Genomic DNA, 17743 nt, shown 5'->3' on the forward strand with positions numbered 1-17743 from the left:
GGATGCAGAGAGGAGCCCGGTGTAGGGCGGTGCCCGGCTGGCCGGCGCCTCAGCATTGAATACAGAGTAGTGACGGTGTCCAGGGAGAGAGGACCTGCTAACGAAATTATGGTTCTTTTGCTCAAAATAGTAATGGTAATTGAAGACAATGAAGCAGGATGGAAATTTTTATTACCTAACGAGGGATAAAAGCAGAACATATAAAAATATAAGAGCTCGGGGTTTGCAACTGGGTGAAACATTTCTGGGTTTATGGCAAGTGACAGAACATCCACACAGAAGTATATAGTTCCAAATGCTGTTATACTGGGTTTTTTTGCTTGTTTTGTTTTTGTGTGTGTGTGTTTTGGTTTTTGGGGGTTTTTGGTCTTGCCATGTATTCCAGGCTGGCCCTGGACTCATTCTGTAGACCAGGCTGGCCTCAGACTCAGGGTGATCCTCCTGCTTCCTTCTCCTGAATGCTGGGATTATAGGTTTGTGCCACCATGCCCAGCTGTACTGGTCTTACGAGAGAGAGAGAGAAAGACAGAGAGAGGAGGCCTGAGTACGCTTTAAGCCTAGCAGGTGTCTGTCACAGGCCTGGGCCCGCTCGCTGGCCCCACTGCTTCTGGGCTTGGCCAGATCCTTGTGGGTATCTCACTAAGAGGATTATTGTTGGGCTCAGCATTTTTAGAAAGCAGTTTCAGTACTGTGTATAATAATCCTCAAAAATATTCCCATTTTTGCCTGGTAATTCTGCTTCTGAAGCCCCACACGAAACATGGCCAAAGTTTTCTGTGTCCCGTGTCCATTACAGCATTACCGGCTGCTTCAGAAAGTAAGACACAACCTAAGCCCCCAGCTTTAGGGGATGAGGAAGTTGGAGCAGAGAGGAGGAAAGGGATGTAGTTAAGAGCCCAGGGCTGCGTTTGAATCCTGTTCTGCCACGTCCTGGGTCGGAGTTGTCTGTCCTTGGGCTCCTTGTTTAACCTCTTGCCTGCCCCATTTTCCGTCCCCATGGTGGGGATTCATGCAGCACCCAAATACACACCCAGTATGCACGAAAATACACACCCAGTGTGCACCTGACACGCAGCGAGCATCCGGAAAGGTTTCAGCTGCAGTTATTGTTACTATAGCTACTACTGTTGCTATAGTTATAGCTACTGTGACTGCTACCATTTTGTAAAGTAAGTAAGCATTGGCTGGGGATTTAGCTCAGTGGTTTCGCCACCTGCTGCGCAAGCGCAAGGACCCGAGTTCAATCCCCGGTACCAAAAAATAAGTTTGCATTGACACATAAATTTAAAAAATAGCACTGTGTTGGGCCAAGGATGTAGCTCAGTGGTTCCACTGCCTGCCTTGCAATCGCAAGGTCCCGAGTTCCATCCCCAGTGTCAAAAAAAAAAATAGCACTATGTTAATCAGTATGATCTAAATGATGTCCCCCTGCCCAGTCAGGTACTGTGACAGGTGCTTTACCCGTTAGGCCTCTCGGGGACCCTGCCGGAGGGGTCCTGCTTGTGCCCATGGTGTGGCTGGCCGCTGCCTCGTGGGCCATGTGACCAGGGCTCCCCACCTGTGCTGCGGTCTCTCTTTGCTCTTTTCTTTTCTCCTTTCCCTTTTCCTTTCCATTTCCTTTCTTCGCCCTTCTCCCTTCCAGGGATGGAACCCAGGGCCTCACACGTGCTAGGCAAGCACTGCCCACACCCCCAGCCCTCCTCTCACGAGGATTCTGGACACGACAAAGTATTTTCTCCCTTAACCACTGTCACACAAACATAGTGTTCTGCGTGATGACAGCTCCAGAGTCCCCAGTCCAAAACTGAAGAATCTGAAATGCTCCAAAGTCCAGAACCTTGTCAGCACTGACATGAAGCTGTGGGTGGAAAATTCTACATCATGAAACTTTGTTCCATGCACAAAATTGTTAAAAAGTATTGCGTAAGATGTCTTTGAGTCTGTGTGTAAGGTGCACGTGAATCATTGATGCTGGGTGAAGACTTGGATCCCATCCCTACGATATCTCATTGCACACCCGCTAATGTTCCAAAACCTGAAAATATCAGAAGCTCTGGATCCGCACCCAGCACCCGGCACCCTGTCCTCATTTCCTGCCCGAGGCTGGTCACCAACCCCCGCTATTATTGTTCTTCCCATCCACAGAGGCATTTTTATTTAGCCAGGATTATCTGAAGTGACAAGTTACTACTTTCCGGATAAAATGCTGTAATTTTTACGATTTCTCATTTCTACAATTTAGATTAAACATTACTTAATATATGTGGTTTTGAAAAAGCAAGCAAAACTTCTCCCTGGAGTGTTTCCTATTAAGAAAGTGTCTCCAAATAATCCTCATTACAGAGCAGTTCATTGTTTGTTTTCCAAGTAACTGTGGAACTAGAGATATGCACAAGAGTAAATGAGAGTAAAAAGATCTTTAAAGATATGAGGGGATAATCACTCGCGAGATAAGAGAGAGCACCTGAATGAGGTCTTTGTCTCTTCCTTCCTCTGGTGACAGTGTCTAGGACACCGCATTCCTCCACTGGCTGGCCAGTGGTCACCGGGATCTTGGGCACACTGGGGCTGGTCGCACCGCTGTCCCTGGGAGTCGCCCTCCTCCAGGCCCTCACCTTGGGGGACACACAATCAGGCAGCTTGGTTCACGAGGCAGAGACATCGAAGTCTGCTGTCTTGGCAGCAGAGGGCCAAGCAGACACTGCCTGGCAACTGTCTCTAGTGTCCCACAGGAGCTGGGCTCGAGGGCACCTTGTGACCCCCCTGTCCCCAGCCTCCACCACAGTCCCCTCTGCGCCTGTCCAACTCTGCCGTGGGGAAGATCTTGGTGTCTAGGTCCTGTCCCCTCCTGTGCTCTTCTCCTCCTGCTGTCCCTGGGGTGGCACCTTGTTCATCCCTATGGCTTCAGCTGAGCTCTAAACCCCTGCCAGGCCCAGCAGCACAAACCCAGCAGCTCCCAGGTGTCCACCATTGGACTCAATGCTGGTTTTTAGTTATAATTTGCACACTGCAACACACAGGCCTAGTATCCTGACAGGCGCACCGTCTCCGTGGCTAACACTGTTACACTGCGTCCCCTCAGAATCTCATGTCCACTCCCGGGGTCGCACTCATTTTACACGTGAGGGGACAGGCTGGGAGCACAGAGACTCGCAGAGCCAAGGAGTCCGCCTCAGGATTTGGGCGCAGTTCCATCAGGGTTTTGGAGTCACCAGGCCCGTCTGTCTGTCAGCACCTCCAGGCTCGGCTTCCTGTTTCAGGCTCGTCATAGACTTGCTGTCCCCACTTGGTGACAAGAAAGCCTGTTCAGCTCCAGCTCCACAGGGAGAGGCCTACAATCCTGTGCTTGTGTCTGACCTCTTCATTTGCCCCTAATCCTCTCAGCCAGTGTGGGAAAGTCTGCTGTCCACGAACCACGACAGCTCAGCCCCACACTGTGGTGGCTGAGAACGAGGGTCGCGTGAGGAGAGCTTCTGTTTGTTCTAAACAGATGGTTCCACTTGTCAGACTCCATGTTTGGCCTTAAATCCAGAAGGCAGCATATAAACTTAGGGAATACTCAGGGAGAGAAGGCACCTTCCCAAACAACATATTGCCAGGACAAAAGGCAGTTGGCAGCAAGACTACAGTAATTTCTTTTTTACTAAATGTTGTAGAATTTATAAGGAAGAGTAGTCAAGGAGAAAGAGAATGATTTCACTGTGGATTATAAAAAGGACGTTAAGGGCTGGGGATTTAGCTCAGTGGTTCTGTTGCCTGCCTCACAAGCACAAGGACCCGAGTTCAATCCCAGGTAGCAAAAAAAAGGACATTAAGTCCTACACAGGCGATTCTTATTGTACATGTCCTCTTCCACCGCACTAATAGTGCTGGGGTTAGATGAGACCACCCCCTTGAAAGGCGACTGCTGCCCCTCATGCCGCAGTATTCATGGTTTCTCTGCCTTGCAGGGCATGGAAGACATCCTGCGCTGCTTCATCAAAGAAGGCAATGCCGAAATGATCCGTCAGATAGAATTCATCGTCAAGCAGCTCAATTCCGGTGAGTGTTGCGGTGACTCAGTGGTCGCCACATGCATAACTCACGCGCGTCAGAGAGCCACGGGCTTCCTCAGTGGGCCTGTGACACTTGGTGGAGAAGTGGGGGCCCACACAGACTCACAAGCCAGAGTTCAGCCAGGTCCTCAAGGCCAGACTGTCCAAAGATTAACCATCTCCTTATTGTCCTGTAGACACAAAGTCAATAAAAAGGAGTTAAAAGCAATTTCAGAAGCATTTCCTTAACCTTGTAACTTCTCTTTACGGGCCCTTCCCCAAACCCTCCTAAGTCCTGCCCTTCTCAGTGACTTCCCCGGCCCTGGGCTCAGCTCCTGTGGCAGATGCCAACCTTTCTAGCACCACCAGAGAGAAAGTCCCTGTCCTCTTCCCTCGTGCATTCACTCCAGAAGCGTGTGTCCTTGTCAACTGTCCTTTCTGTCCCTGTTCCTCCATCACCATGACAACACAGGCCCATCCTAAGCTCGGGGGCAGGCCAGGGTGGCCTGGGCTGGGGGGCTGCTGGGGAAGCGGCCGGCACAGAGGCCTCCAGTGCGGCCAGCGTCCGGGGCCAAGGCTGTCTGTCTGTCACCTGTGTCTCTGCACCTGGGAGACTCCAGAAGCTCACAGCTGGCCTGTCTTCCGCTCCCACAGCCCGGCAGCCGCCTGGGCAGGTGCGGCGGTCCTGAGAGCTGTGCCCACACCCGCTAGATCAGGGCCCCTGGGGGTGGGGGGCTGAGGCCCCCCCACGCTGGAGCAGTGCTGCCGGGGTGGGGAGAGAATGAGGTCTGGGGCCTCCTGACTAAGAGGGTGGCTAGGCTGAAGGGCTGGAGCTTTGAAATCATTGCTCCTTTTCAGCCCGTTTCCATTTGAACCCGCTTCCCTTCAGTTCTCACAGTGCAGGAATAATTCATCCCAATCTCAGGTGGGCAAAGAGTAGAACTTTATTTTCTTCAGTGACTTTGGCTCTAACCCTGCATCCCCATCTGCAATAGAAACATAAAGTGAAGCCAGACCTGGCCTCAGTCCTGGCCCAGGCTGCCCCTTATTTGGTGGCTGCAGCCGAGGGGTGCTGAGCTCTCCCCTGGGTGGGCAGAGAGGCCGCCCTGGCCACATCTGGCCTGGGATCTTCCTCCACGCTGCCGTCTGCGTATCCAGACATCAAGGCCCAGCCGCAGCCGTTTCCTTGCCGGACTCCCTCCCCACTGGTGGCCCAGAGCAGGATCCAGGCCCCATTTGCTCTCTGGCCTGGGAGACGTTTTTCTCTCACTCAAACCTGGCCCCTGCACCAGCATGCCAGAGGGTGACTAGGGAGGAGACAGCTGCCACCTTTGTAAGGGATCCTCTTTGGCAAGACATGGCGCGTGGAGCCGCAGCTATGCAGCCCTGGTGTTCTGGAAGGCCTGCAAACGCCCGCCCGCTCCGTGACTTCCTGCTTACATAAGGGGCTGAGAATATTTGTTTTTTCATCTAAAATTCATAAGTAGTCACACTTTTTTTCCTTTGGGGTTTTTTTTTTGTTTTTTTTTTTTGAGACAGGGTCTTGCTGTGTACTCTAGCCTGGCCTTGAACTCACTGTGTAGCCCAGGATGGCCTTGAACTCATGGAGATCTTCCTGCCTCAGCCTCCCCAGTGCTGGGATTATAGACCTGCACTACCACACCCTGTTAAAGTCCCTAAACTACTCTAAACTACTCTTTACCCATGGGACGGAGGCTGGATCCTGGAAGTGATTGTCCAGGAGCCTTCTCCTTTGAAACAAGATTTAGAAGTCATTGTGCAGTCCATGCATGACCAGGCACACACCCCAGGGCACATGTGTCACCAGGGCCCGGTCCAGGCGGACCTGGGGAGGGGTCCTGGGAGCTTCTGTCCCTTCATCTCCTCACTGGAAACCCGGGGCTGTGTGCGGGTTGTTGCTGCCTCCCTGGTCTAAATCACATGAGGTGGCATCGCCACTGTGTCTTCTGGAGCGTCGTCCACTCTCTGTCCCCCTGCACTGTGGTGAACTTGCAGCCATGGACCGGGTTTCCGTGCATTCAGGCCCAGCATCAGTTCTCCAGCACTGTTTTTCCATTGCAGTTTTCAGCTCCTCAAATACGAAGCTAGAAGTAAATTTTAGGAGCCCAGCCCCACGGGGTGGGAGGACCACGCTGGTGAGTCCTCGGGATGGGCAGAGGGTGCAGCCCACAGTGGCCCAGACCACAGCGCCAGCCTGGGCTCGGGGAACCAACAGAGACCAGCTGGTCACAGACGAGAGGACGCAGGGGCCCGCCGGGTCACCAGGCCCTGCCAGCGTCCAGGGCAGCACCTTGGGGTGAGCACCACTGCCCCACTCAGGACAGCTGGGGCACAGCTGCCCTGGAGGAGGAGCTGGGCCTGCTGCATGCCTCATCCTGGGGACCAGACCCCACTCGCAGCGTGGCTGTCTTGAAAGCCACTTCCTCAAGGTGTCGTGAAGTTGCCCTTTGTGTGTGGCAAGAAGTGAGCTTGTGGAACCTCAGGCAGAGCGCAGAGGGACACAGTGTCTGCTGTCTCTCCCAGGACTGATGCTCTGTGACAGCAGGGAGGCCCGGGGTGGGTAGGAGGCTGGGGACAGATGTCAGCGACCTGCTGGCCTCACAGAGCAGTCGGTGGCCACTTCTGCCTCAGGGTGGGGCAGCAGGGACGTGCATGGCTCCCACTCGTCAAGGTTTGGTTCCCTGGCACATCTGCCTGGCCTCTTCTGCGCTAGTGGAGCCATCTTCAGGAACAGCCTTTGGTGCCTTCTTCCTCCTGCTTCTGTCTGACTTCCTTTCTTCTGAGCCTTTCCTTGCCTTCATGTCTTGACTTCAAAATACAGGTGCTAATACGGAAGGGGCAAGCCAGGGTCAGTGGTGCAGGCCTGCAAACCTAGCAACCCAGGAGGCTGAGGCAGGAGGTTTGCAAGTTTGAGGCCAGCCTGGGCCACTCATGATGAGTCCGTGTCTCAAAATTTAAAAATGGAAAAGGTGGAGGGACTCAAGTAGAGCTCAGGGGTTGGATTCCCTGGATTCGATCCACAGGATAGCAAAAATGGAAAAGGAAGATACAGTGGGGACCTGGGAAGCAGTAGGCCAGGTGCCCTGTCCCCAGGGCCACGTGACCAGGACGGTGGGTGGGAAGGGTCCCTGGACAGTCACCCCTCCCTGGCTCAGTCACCTGACCCTAGGTCATGGGGCTTAGAAGCAGACTTGGTTGGAAGCTCAGCTCCCCGCTTAATGGAGGGAACCACAGGCAATACCCTTGCCCCATCTTCCCGGCAGCCTCGAGGGTGACCAGTGTGTCCTGATGATGAAGCCACGCCTGTGCAGTGCCAAGTTGTAAATATTTTCTTTCTCTCCCCAAATTTCCCTCAAGTTATATGTTGGCTTTTAGTTTTTCCCATGCTACGCTAAATGTATTCTGATAAAAATGGAGAGATTTGTTAAAAATTGCCAAAGGTGATATCACATAGTAGCTGAAGCAGTCGTGGTAGAATAGCTAAGAGGCTGGGTGTGGTGGTGCACAAATGTAATCCTAGCACTTGGGAGGCTGAGGCAGGAAGATGTTCAAAAGTTTGAGACCAGCCTGCAATACATAGTGAGACCTTGTTTCATTAAATAAATAAATAAATAAATAAATAAATAAATAAATAAATAATAACAAGGTTAAGAGGCTGAAGTGGGCATGACCCAGAGTGGCAGTGACTATTCTCACTGTCACTGTGGTATCTCTGCATCTCCGAAGTGCCTGGATTCATTGACCAAGGGTCCCCTGGGTTCACCGTTACTTACTGATCTTTTCTTTGCAGAAGAGCTGCTGGACAGTGTTCTTGAGTCTGACGATGATGAAGATGAAGATGAGGTAAGGCATCGGCTCTGGACGCCACACTTCCCAGGGTGGAGGAGGCCTTGCGCGGTTGGTCAGGGCGGAGGTCTTGCTCCTCTGCGGCATCCTCAGTTCCGTGGCCCGCTCAGGTGCAGCTGGATGGTGGCTCTTTGGCCAGCACCTGGGGTCTCTGTGGCAGCTCCAGTGTCCAGGCACCTGTCATGTTCGAGTGGCCCATCCCGGACCTCTGGGAGGGAAGAGTCGAGAGCTCCCATCCTCCCGGGCTCGGAGGGCTCAGGACATTGTGAGCCCGGGACAAGCGCATCCCATATGGGACAGAAGGGACAGCAGGAGGGTGCGGGGCAGCAGTGACCATGTCTGCAGACCGACCACATCCACGAACAGCAGAGGTGCCTCGTCACCATCCTGAGCTGTGCGATTTATGGACATGGAAAGATAACTGTTATGTGTTGTGAGTCCCATGGTGTAAAAGGGCACAGCCTGTCCACCGCCTGACTCCCTGGTGTGCGGCAATGCTGGGCACTCAGATACTTGGGTCTTGCTTTCATTTTTTTTTTTTTTTTTGGTACTGGGGATGGAACTTGGGTCCTTGTGCTTGCACAGCAGGTGGCAAAACCACTGAGCTAAATCCCCGGATCTTTTTTTAAGATAGAATCTCACTGTGTATCCCAGGCTGGCCTCAAACTTGAGATCCTCCTGCCTCAGCCTCCAAGTACTGGGATCCCAGGCGTGTATCACCATGCTAGGCTCTTTGTGTTCTTTAGATACGAGTTTCCTTAGCTGCGACAAAGCCGCCTCACTGGTGTCGGAGTGAGAAGGCTCAGAGGCCAGTGCTTTGTGCTGTCTCCGAAGTGGTGTGAAGGGCGGCGGCTTGGGCATTGTGGGTCCTCAGGTGACAGAAGTTGCACTGTTTTCCCTGCAGGGAACTAGGAAGAGCAGAAAGGCTCTCCTGCCCATCCTCGTGGGGACACATGCCTTGCTTTCCTTCCACGTAGGGGAGCAGTTAGTCCTCAAGGGACTGTCAGAAGGTCCTGGTGTTTGAGGGAGCAGTCACTCCAAACATGGATGAGGGAAGGTGTATTTTTATTTGAGCTGCAGTCTGTCCATGTAAAAAGTGGGTGAAAATCCAGAGCATTGTAGCACACCCCTGTGATCCTAGCACTCTGGGAGGCTGAGACAGGTGGATTGAAAGGGCAAGCCCAGCCTGGGGAAATTAGCAACTTAGCAAGACCCTGTCTCAAAGTAAAAAATTTAAAAAGGGCTGGGGATGGAGCTCAGTGCAGTCCCGGCTCAGTGCAGCCAGGTTTTGCTTCCTGAGGCATCCGTTGGGCCTTCCTCCACAGGCCTGCACCTGCACGCTGTTTCCTCCCTGGGCAGCAGGTGGCGCCAGCAGTCACCCTGGTAGTGCTCCCAGGCAGCCAACTGAGACAAGTGCAGAGCTTGGGCCCCCGTGGCACCCTGGCCTTTGCCCTCCGGCTGGCAGGCGCACAGGCTGGTGGTATGGTCTGCCTTAGAACAGGGTTAGCAGTGGAAATCAGGAAGGCTTTGGGCCTGACAGGACGCTTGTGTTTCAGCTGCTCTGTTCTGCCACCGTAACAGGACTGTTGAGGAGCCTGTGTTCCCGTAGGACTAGCTGTGGTCACTAAAAATAAGGGTGCCAAACAACTCACGTGTCGTTAAATCTTTCTGCAAATATTTAAAACCATGAAAATCATTCAGGAGGCTGAGGCAGGAGGATCGCTGCAAATTCAAAGCCAGCCTGGGCTACATAGTGAGTTCAAGCACAGCCGGAACTACATAGTGAGACCCTGTCTCGAAAAAATCCGTGAGAACCATTGTCAGCTCAAGGCCATATTAAAGTAGGCATGTGTCCCCGAAGGCCATGGCCAGCCACCCCTGGAGGGAACCCGGGCCGGACTGCAGCACTTTTCTGAGTTAGGGTTGGAGTGAGTGATTTCATTATTTGGCTCTGATAACTTTTCCTCATTGTGGCCAAAAGTTCCTCGCACTTCTACTCTTCCCCTTTACCTGCCTTTACCTCCCTTTGGGGATTTTCAGTTTGCTTTGGGTTTTCTTTTTGCTACTAATGCTTTTGTTTCTGCCTTGTAAGGGAAAATTCACTTGGCCCAGTGGTTGTGACTAATGGCAGGAATTAGGTGCCTGGGAATTTCCCTTTGGAAGCAACTGGAGTCCGCTGGACACTGACAAGACAGCAAGGTCTTCATTTAGTTCCCCAGCTTTTTCTTTCAAAAGGCTGATGTTTGAAAACATCGGCCGTGATGACTAGGATTTTTGGAAGATTCCTAGAAGAGGGAGGGGAAAAAAGAAAAGTGCAGGTGCTTCAGTGAAGGGAAATTTCTCAGAACCATTCTCTCGGTGGCTCTGCTGTCCCCGTCCGTGTGGCAGCTCTAGGAGACAACAGTTATTGTCAGGGGCGTGGAGTCAGCCTCACCTGTTAGCAGTGCAAAATGTTTTTTAACTTAATATTTAGATCCGACACAAAGATAATGAAATCACTGTTGTGAGCTAGCTGCTTTGGTGACATGGTGACACTGCCCATGGGTGGCAGGAGCCAGGATAAATGTCCGCACTTCCGACACCACCATAATCTCCCCGCCCTATTTTTTCTCTTAATTTCTAAGAGTCCCGACTTAATCAAAAGTGCAAAAACTCAGTTAAGCCTGCAAACACACCAACCTCTATACTAACACTGAAAAAGCATAGCACTAGAAACATTCATCCTGATTTGTAGCCCTCATACCTGAAGGCTTGAAGGAAATCAGACAGCAACCAGAGCAGTATTGAAAAACAAAACACTTGGGCCAGAGATTTGGCTTGGTGGTTTCACTGCCTGCTGAACAAGTGCAAGGATCCAAGTTCGATCCCCGGTACCAAAAAAAAAAAAAAAGAAAAACAAAACACTTAAACATGAGGGTGGGAGCTGCAGAGGCGCAGTCTGGGTGCTGCAGCAGAGGGTGGGCAGCTCCACCCCGAGTGTGAATGTCAGAGTGGGGGCAGCAGCCCCAAGAGGCCCAGGGTGCAGGTTCCTCAAGCCAGGGAAGCACAAGCCAGATACTGAGGTGGCACAAGGGTTACCTGCTGTGCATTTTTGTGCATTCACGGGGAAGGCCACGCTGGAGTGAAGTGCAAAAGTGGCGTTCACAGGACCACTCTTCCCATTCCTGGGAGAGACCTTAGGCACTCAGGAGGCTGAGGCAGGAGGATCACCAGGAGTGCAAGGCCAGCCTGAAGTGCATAGCGAGAACCTGTCTCAAAAAAAGATGGAAGAGGGAGGAGGCTTCCGGGCCACCGTACCACCACCACCACCACCACCCCCAGCACAGAGGAGGTGAGCCGTTCCCAGCACCTAGGAGGAGGCTTCCGGGCTGCCATACCCCCACCCCCAGTGCAGAGGAGTTGAGCTGCATGGGTGCCAGCAGCACCCACCCCTCGAAATGAGAAGACACATAAACAAGTCTCAAAACCAGACTTCCGGATCACCTACAGCAACCCCAAAGGGAAACAAGATGGAACAATTTGCTACTCAACCACCTGGACTCCCTGAACTGGCAACAAAAGAGGATTTGGAAAAAATACAATCAGAAATAATTTCTCAGATAACAGTAGAGATTGTCCCCATAGTGCAAGACATGATTAATAAATCTAGAGCGGACACAGATAAAAAATAGAGGAGCTGAGGAACGTGATGGAATCCCAACATAGGAAACAAATGGAACCCATAAAACAGATGCAAACAAATTTAGGATCTTCTAAAATTTTAAATTAATCACAAAATAGAAATCATATAGTAAAAAGCATAGAAGGTATCTTTAATTTGGTTATCTCTGTAATTTTTTTTAATTGCTAACTCTTGACACTGAAAACCTCTAGACTTAGTGCCTTTCTGTTATAGTTGATTGATTCATCAAGTCATCAATAAGAATTGCTGGCTGTTGGTGTCATCTATACTATAAAAAGGATAAATGACAGGGCACAGAGTTTGTCACCTCTGATATAAACTTAGATTTGTTTTGTAGCAATCAGGAGTCAAGTCCGGCTCAGGAAAATACTGTGTTTAATATAAAGAACTGATTGGTTGCTACCTCTGCTTTGTCTTGACAGCCAATTAAAGAGGGGGTTGGGTGGGCTGGGCATTTAGCTCAGTGGTTTCACCACCTGCTGCACAAACGCAAGGACCTGAGTTTGATCTCCGGTACCGAAAAAAAAAAGCTGTATTTATAACTTTTGATTAGTGAACTAGAGAAGGAAGCCTAATACTGGCTTGTACCAAATTCAATGACCTTCACATCTACATTAGTGGCTGCTCTAGGACAAGAGTGGATCTTTTGTAAAAGTTGACTGTGTGTGTTATAGATGTTGCAAAAAAAAAAAACAACTGGAAAGTATGGTTTAAAAAAAAAAAGATGGAAGAGAGCTCAGATGTGGCTGGGAGGGCTGCCGTGCAGGGCCAGAGGTGGGACCATTGAGGCAGGGGGAGGGGGCACCAGGAGGACAGGGCTTTTCATTCTTTTCTGTGTTGCTTCTCATGCTAGCTTGGCTCAGGCGGCCTCAGGGAAGTAAAGTCATCATCAAATAAGCTTGGAGATACACATGGGGAGGCGTGGCCACAGCTGCCCTTTAAGGCTCAAGTGCATTTCACCCCGCACCTCGAGGAGTCAACACATACAGTGTGTCACCCGGGGCCCAGGCAAGCGACAGACTCAGGAGCCTGGGTCCAGTGTCTCTGCCTTGGGCACGCAGGTTTCCTTGTCCCATGGGAAGGTGAGGTCCCCTGTGTCTGGCCTCCCAAGTGGCTGTAAGCATCGAGGAAAGGCCTTCCTGCTCTCGTCCAGAAGACTGGTTTTAAGACAAACATTCCCCCTTCTTAACAAAATAGGTTTCAGTGCCAGCTGAGGTCAGTGGTGGACAAGGACTTGCCAGGCCCATGTAGGTGACAGTCACGTGATCCGCAGTTTCCTTCTGTTCAAACTTCCCTAATCCAAGTGTTATTCATTATTTATTGTGGATCTTTTTTTTTTGGTACCGAAGATCAAACTCAGGTCCTTGTGCTTGCAAGGCAGGTGACGGAACCACTGAGCTAAATCCCTGGCCCCTTTTATTGAGCAAAAAGTTAAGGGCCTTGACATATCAGTGTCCTGGGAAATAACAAGGAAAAGGATGCAAAAACTAAATCTGCAAACATATTTGTGGTTTTACAAGATTTCCAAGAGAGCCATCTGGTTCTAGTGCTCACATAAGCCTGTGGGGGCCGCTGAGACAATTCCTTGTCACCTGCCAGGGTCACTAACCAGGTTCACAAACCCAGGGAGGAGGTGGTGAACTGGGTCCCACCCAGTGCCCTACTTTGGGAGAGCAGGCCCTGAGGCACGACCCTGGGGGCTTCTCATCAGACTGGCCACAGGGAGCCAAAATACAGCGATGGTCAGATTCTTCTTAGTTACGGTAAAAGACACTTTGCCATGGATCCCCCGAAAAATACTCCCTCTCACTTCAAACGCACTCATCCCATGGGTCTCCCCATTTTCAGAAGCAGCTCTGAAGTCCTCTTTCTTGAGTGTCTTTAACTGTGCTGTCTCAGCTGCCTCGAAGCCCTGAATCAATTCAAAATGTTGACCTTTCACGGTCCCTTTGACTTAGGGGAAGAGCCACAGATCGGGCAGTGCCAGATCCGGTGAATTAGGTAGACGAGGATACAATGTCCTGTTTTTACAATGAGCTGCCTTTCTGGGTGGCATCAGCAGCAGCGTTCACCATACTTTTGATCACAGCTCATAAAAACTCTCAGGAAAGAGGCCTCCAGAGCTGCTTCTGAAAGTGGGGAGAACATGGGATGAGTGTGTTCGAAGCAAGGGGAGGATTTTGAGGGAGATTCATGGCAATGTGCCTTTAACTGCAGTATTTTAAAAATTTAACCCTTCACTGTGTATTTTGATCACCCCTTGTACACAGGCACAAGATGAGCAGCAAATAATAGAAAGCAAGGGCTGGGGATTTAGCTCAGTGGTTCCGGTGCCTGCCTTGCAAGCACAAGGTCCCGAGTTCGATTCCCGGTAAAAAAAAAAACAAAAAACGAACAAGTAGAAAACAAACACAGAATGAAAGGTGCACAAAGCGCAAGAAGTGCTACAGAAGTGCCGTGCACACTCAGAACCCGGAAGAGGCTTGAGACAAGTGTGAGGGACTGGGGGGAAGCGGGCAGTCGGAGGCAGGACAGGCATCTCCTGGGGACAGCAGCACAGGTGCTGGATTCTGTGCCGCAGCCCCCAAATGTAGGCTCAGCCCCTCCTGTGTGCATGCGCTTCCTGTCTTTCCTCTAAGGCGCACACGGAGGGCAAGTGTATATAGACACGTCCGTCCATTTTCTGGTCAATATTTGTTTTATAGACTGAGATAGTGTGTGGATATAAACACATGCACACAATGTTGCCTTTTCCCCTCCTTAAGAATCCTTGAAAAATCCCTCTGTCGGCCAGTGTAGTTGATCTTCTTAATGCCTGGATGTACAGCTGTCTACATTTACACTTCTTCAAACAGTGTTGCAGTAAACACCTGTGTGAATCTGCCCTTGTTTACTGGAGCTATTACTTCTTTTTTTTTTTTTTTTTTTTTTTTTTTAACCAGAGATCGAACTCGGGTCCTTGCGCTTGTGCAGCAGGTGGTGAAACCACTGAGCTAAATCCCCAGCCCTGGAGCTCTTACTTCTATGGCTTTTGCTGCTAGGTTGAGCTGTATGACTTTTTATTTATCCTGGCCTTTAGCTCACTATGTCGCCCAGGCTGGCCTTGAGCTCACAGTGATCCTCTTGCCTCAGCCTCCCGAGTGCTGGGATCACAGGAGTGTGTCGCCCTGTCCAGTTTATAGCCTTTTCTGATAGCTAGTTTCTTTGATGCTACTTCAAAACTGGACCGTGAAAGCTTATTAAAGGTTAGTTGCAGTGTGGAATCAGAAACCATAACAAAAAAATGTTATACTCTTTACTAAAATCTCTTGATCTATTTTATTTTGCATTTTGTTAATTTTATTTTCTGATTTTCCAATTGTTTGTTGCTAGTATATATTAACATACTTGATTTTATCATATCAGTCTTGTGTCCTTCAGCTTACTGAATTATTAACTCTACGAGTTGTTTGGTTTTGTGGGATGTTCTGGTGTAGATCCCTTAGAATTTTCTGTATACAATACCAATACAGGCTCACACCTGTAATCTCAGCACTAAGGAGCCTGAGGCAGGAGGATCACTGCAAGTTTGAGGCCAGCCTGGACTACACAGTGAGACTCTGTCTCAAGAAAAAACAAAAAACAAAACAAAACAAAAAAGACCATGAGCCAAGCATGCTGGCACACACCTGTAATCCCAGCACTTGGGAGGCTGAGGCAGGAGGATTGCTTCGAGTTAAAGACCAGCCTGGGCTACATAGCGAGTTTAAGGTCAGCCTGAACTACAAGCAAGACCCTGTCTCCAAAAAAAAAGGGCCAGGAATTTAGCTCACTGGTTCCGCCGCCTGCCTCGAAAGCACAAGGACCAGAGTTTGATCCCTGGTACCAAAAAAAAAAAAAGGACCATGGATCAGTGAGTAGAGATAATTTTATTTCTAGAGCTGAATAAGAGCAGTAAGCCGACACCTTTGCCTTGTTCTGGTCTCACAGGGAGTTTTCAGATCTCTCCTCCAGTGCGATGTTAACAGGCGCTTTCCACAGATGCTGAGGATAAGGTTGAGAAAGTTGTCTATTCCTCATTTGCTGAGCATTGAATTCTGTCAAATATTTTTCCACATCAGTTGGCATGATTGTTTGGTTTTTGTTCACACTATTAAGATGTGGTGTGTTACACTGACTTTCATAGGCTGGGCCTCCCATAGACCCGGGTTCCATCCCTCTTGGTCTTGATTTGTGGCCCTTTTCTATTGATAGATTTGGTTTGCTAGTGTTTTGCTGAGGATTTTTGTCTTGTTCTTCCTAAGGGAGATCAGTCTGTAGTTTGTGATGTACTCGTGTAATTTTGCTGTCAAAATAACACTGACCTCCTAATGTGAGTTAAGAAGTGTTTCCTCCCCTTGTATTTTTGAAAAATTTTGGAAAGGATTGATTCTAACTTTGGTAGAATTCACCAATGAAACCATCTAGACCTGGACTTTTCTCCGTGGGCAGTCTCTGATTACCAATGTGATCTCTTTATCAGTTATGAGTCTATCTGTCTAGTTTTTAAAATCTCTTCTTGTGCCTGGTGTGGTGGCACACGCCTCTCAGTCTCTCAGGAGGCTGAGGCAGGAGGATCACCATGAGTTTAAGGCCAGCCTGGGCTACATAGACCCTGTCCAAAAGGAAACAAAACAAAAATTCCTCTTGAGATAGTCTCCGACATTTGTGTCTCTTTAGGATTTATTTTTCCCATTTCATCTATCTAATGTTTGTAAGTTCAGTAGTGGTGTCCCATTTTTCATTCCTGATTTTAATAATTTTCGGCTTCTCTTTCTTAATCTGTTGAACTAAAGCGTTGTCGATTTTGTTAATCTTTTTGTAGCCAATATGTAGCTTGATTTGGATGGAAAGAATCAGCCAGGTGCAGCTGCTTCGGGGCTCTGGGCGAGAAGCAGCTGCCTGTGTCGTCCTCAGCTAAGGAGCGGTGCCGGGCCCTCTGTCCAAACCACTCCCCCATCCTCCCGAGGGCTCATCGCAGCTCAGCAAACCCCTGGCTTCTCCAGGTGCTGCCTGTCGATGCTACCGATCAGTGACACCCGTCCTTTCTGATCCTTGTCCGTTTCCATACCAGTCCCTGTTTCAGGGCTCAAAGCCCCTAGTGTTACTTGCTTTACAATACTGGGGGTGGAACCCAGGGCCCTCACCCTGAGCCACATCCCCAGCTCTTATTTTATTTTTTATTTTGAGACAGGCTCTCAAGAAATGGGCTGGGTAGGCTTGAATTTGGGACTGTCCTGCCTCAGCTTCCCTGAGTACTAGGATTACAGGTGTGCGCCACCATGCCCAGCCATGAAAGCAACCTGCTCTGCCCACACTACTGGCGATAAGAATCTGTGTAGATTTACAGGACATTCCGAGCCCACGCCACCCAATCTGCCACACAAGCACATTTTCAGGACCACCTGGGCAAGACCCAGCAGTGGGAGGGAAAGCTGCAGGGCCAGAGTGGGCTGAGATTGGCCCAAATCCGAGGATGCTGATTGGTCCAAATTGTTCCAAATTCAAGCCTTCAGTTTGGTACAAAATCCAGCCTGCTGCGGTTAGGGCAGATGTTTCTGGATACCGGACCCTGGACTGCTGCCTGTAGCTGCCAATCAGAGCAGGCCCGCCGAGGCCTTCAGTAGGGAGAAAAGGGAAGGAGTAGTTGGTCTCATTGTCACAGAACCCATTTTTAATTTTGCTGATTTTTCCCTATTGCTTATTTTTTCTTTTGTTTGGTTTGGTTTTGCGATACTGAAGGTGAACCAGGCCTTTGCACTGAGCTACATCTCTAGCCCTTTTTTTGTTTGTTATTTTGGTAATTCTTTTCTTCTTTTCTTTTTTTCCTGGTACCAGGGATCGAACTCAGGACGTTGCCCGTACAGTCAGGCGGCGGAACCACTGAGCTAAATCCCGGGCCCATTTGTTATTTTGAGGCAGTCTCACTAGGCCTCTGCCTCGGCTTCCCAGAGTGCTAGTGCTACAAGTGTGCACCACCATACCCGGCTTATTACCTTTTTTAAATCTCTATTTTATCTGTCTCTACTCTTTGTTATTTCCTTCCTTCCACTAGTTTCAGATTTGACATGCTCCTCTTCCTGGTTCACTGGGGTGCAAAGGCAGGTTGTTGGTTTGGGATCTTTCCCCTTTGATGTGGACG

The 17743-nt window shown here is 50.0% G+C and overlaps 1 protein-coding gene across 22 annotated transcripts in view; it reads left to right on the plus strand.

Annotated features, from left to right (window-relative positions):
- The window catches only part of Armc9 (armadillo repeat containing 9), a 102766-nt gene that overhangs the window by 46322 nt on the left and 38701 nt on the right, over positions 1–17743 (plus strand). For all 22 annotated transcript variants that reach the window (XR_015450575.1, XR_015450574.1, XR_015450576.1 and 19 more), the window contains 2 exons: positions 3951–4041; positions 7846–7898. Coding sequence is in view for 19 of the 22 variants with exons in the window: in XM_087209388.1 (XP_087065514.1) it covers positions 3951–4041; positions 7846–7898 (144 nt within the window). In the remaining 3 variants the exon portion in view is untranslated. The remainder of the gene's footprint in view (positions 1–3950; positions 4042–7845; positions 7899–17743) is intronic.

This window comes from Heterocephalus glaber, unplaced genomic scaffold (assembly GCF_053883595.1).
Source record: "Heterocephalus glaber isolate CG9 unplaced genomic scaffold, H.glaber_assembly_v1.0 deba00001004, whole genome shotgun sequence".
In the NCBI taxonomy this organism is placed as follows: Eukaryota; Metazoa; Chordata; class Mammalia; order Rodentia; family Bathyergidae; genus Heterocephalus; species Heterocephalus glaber.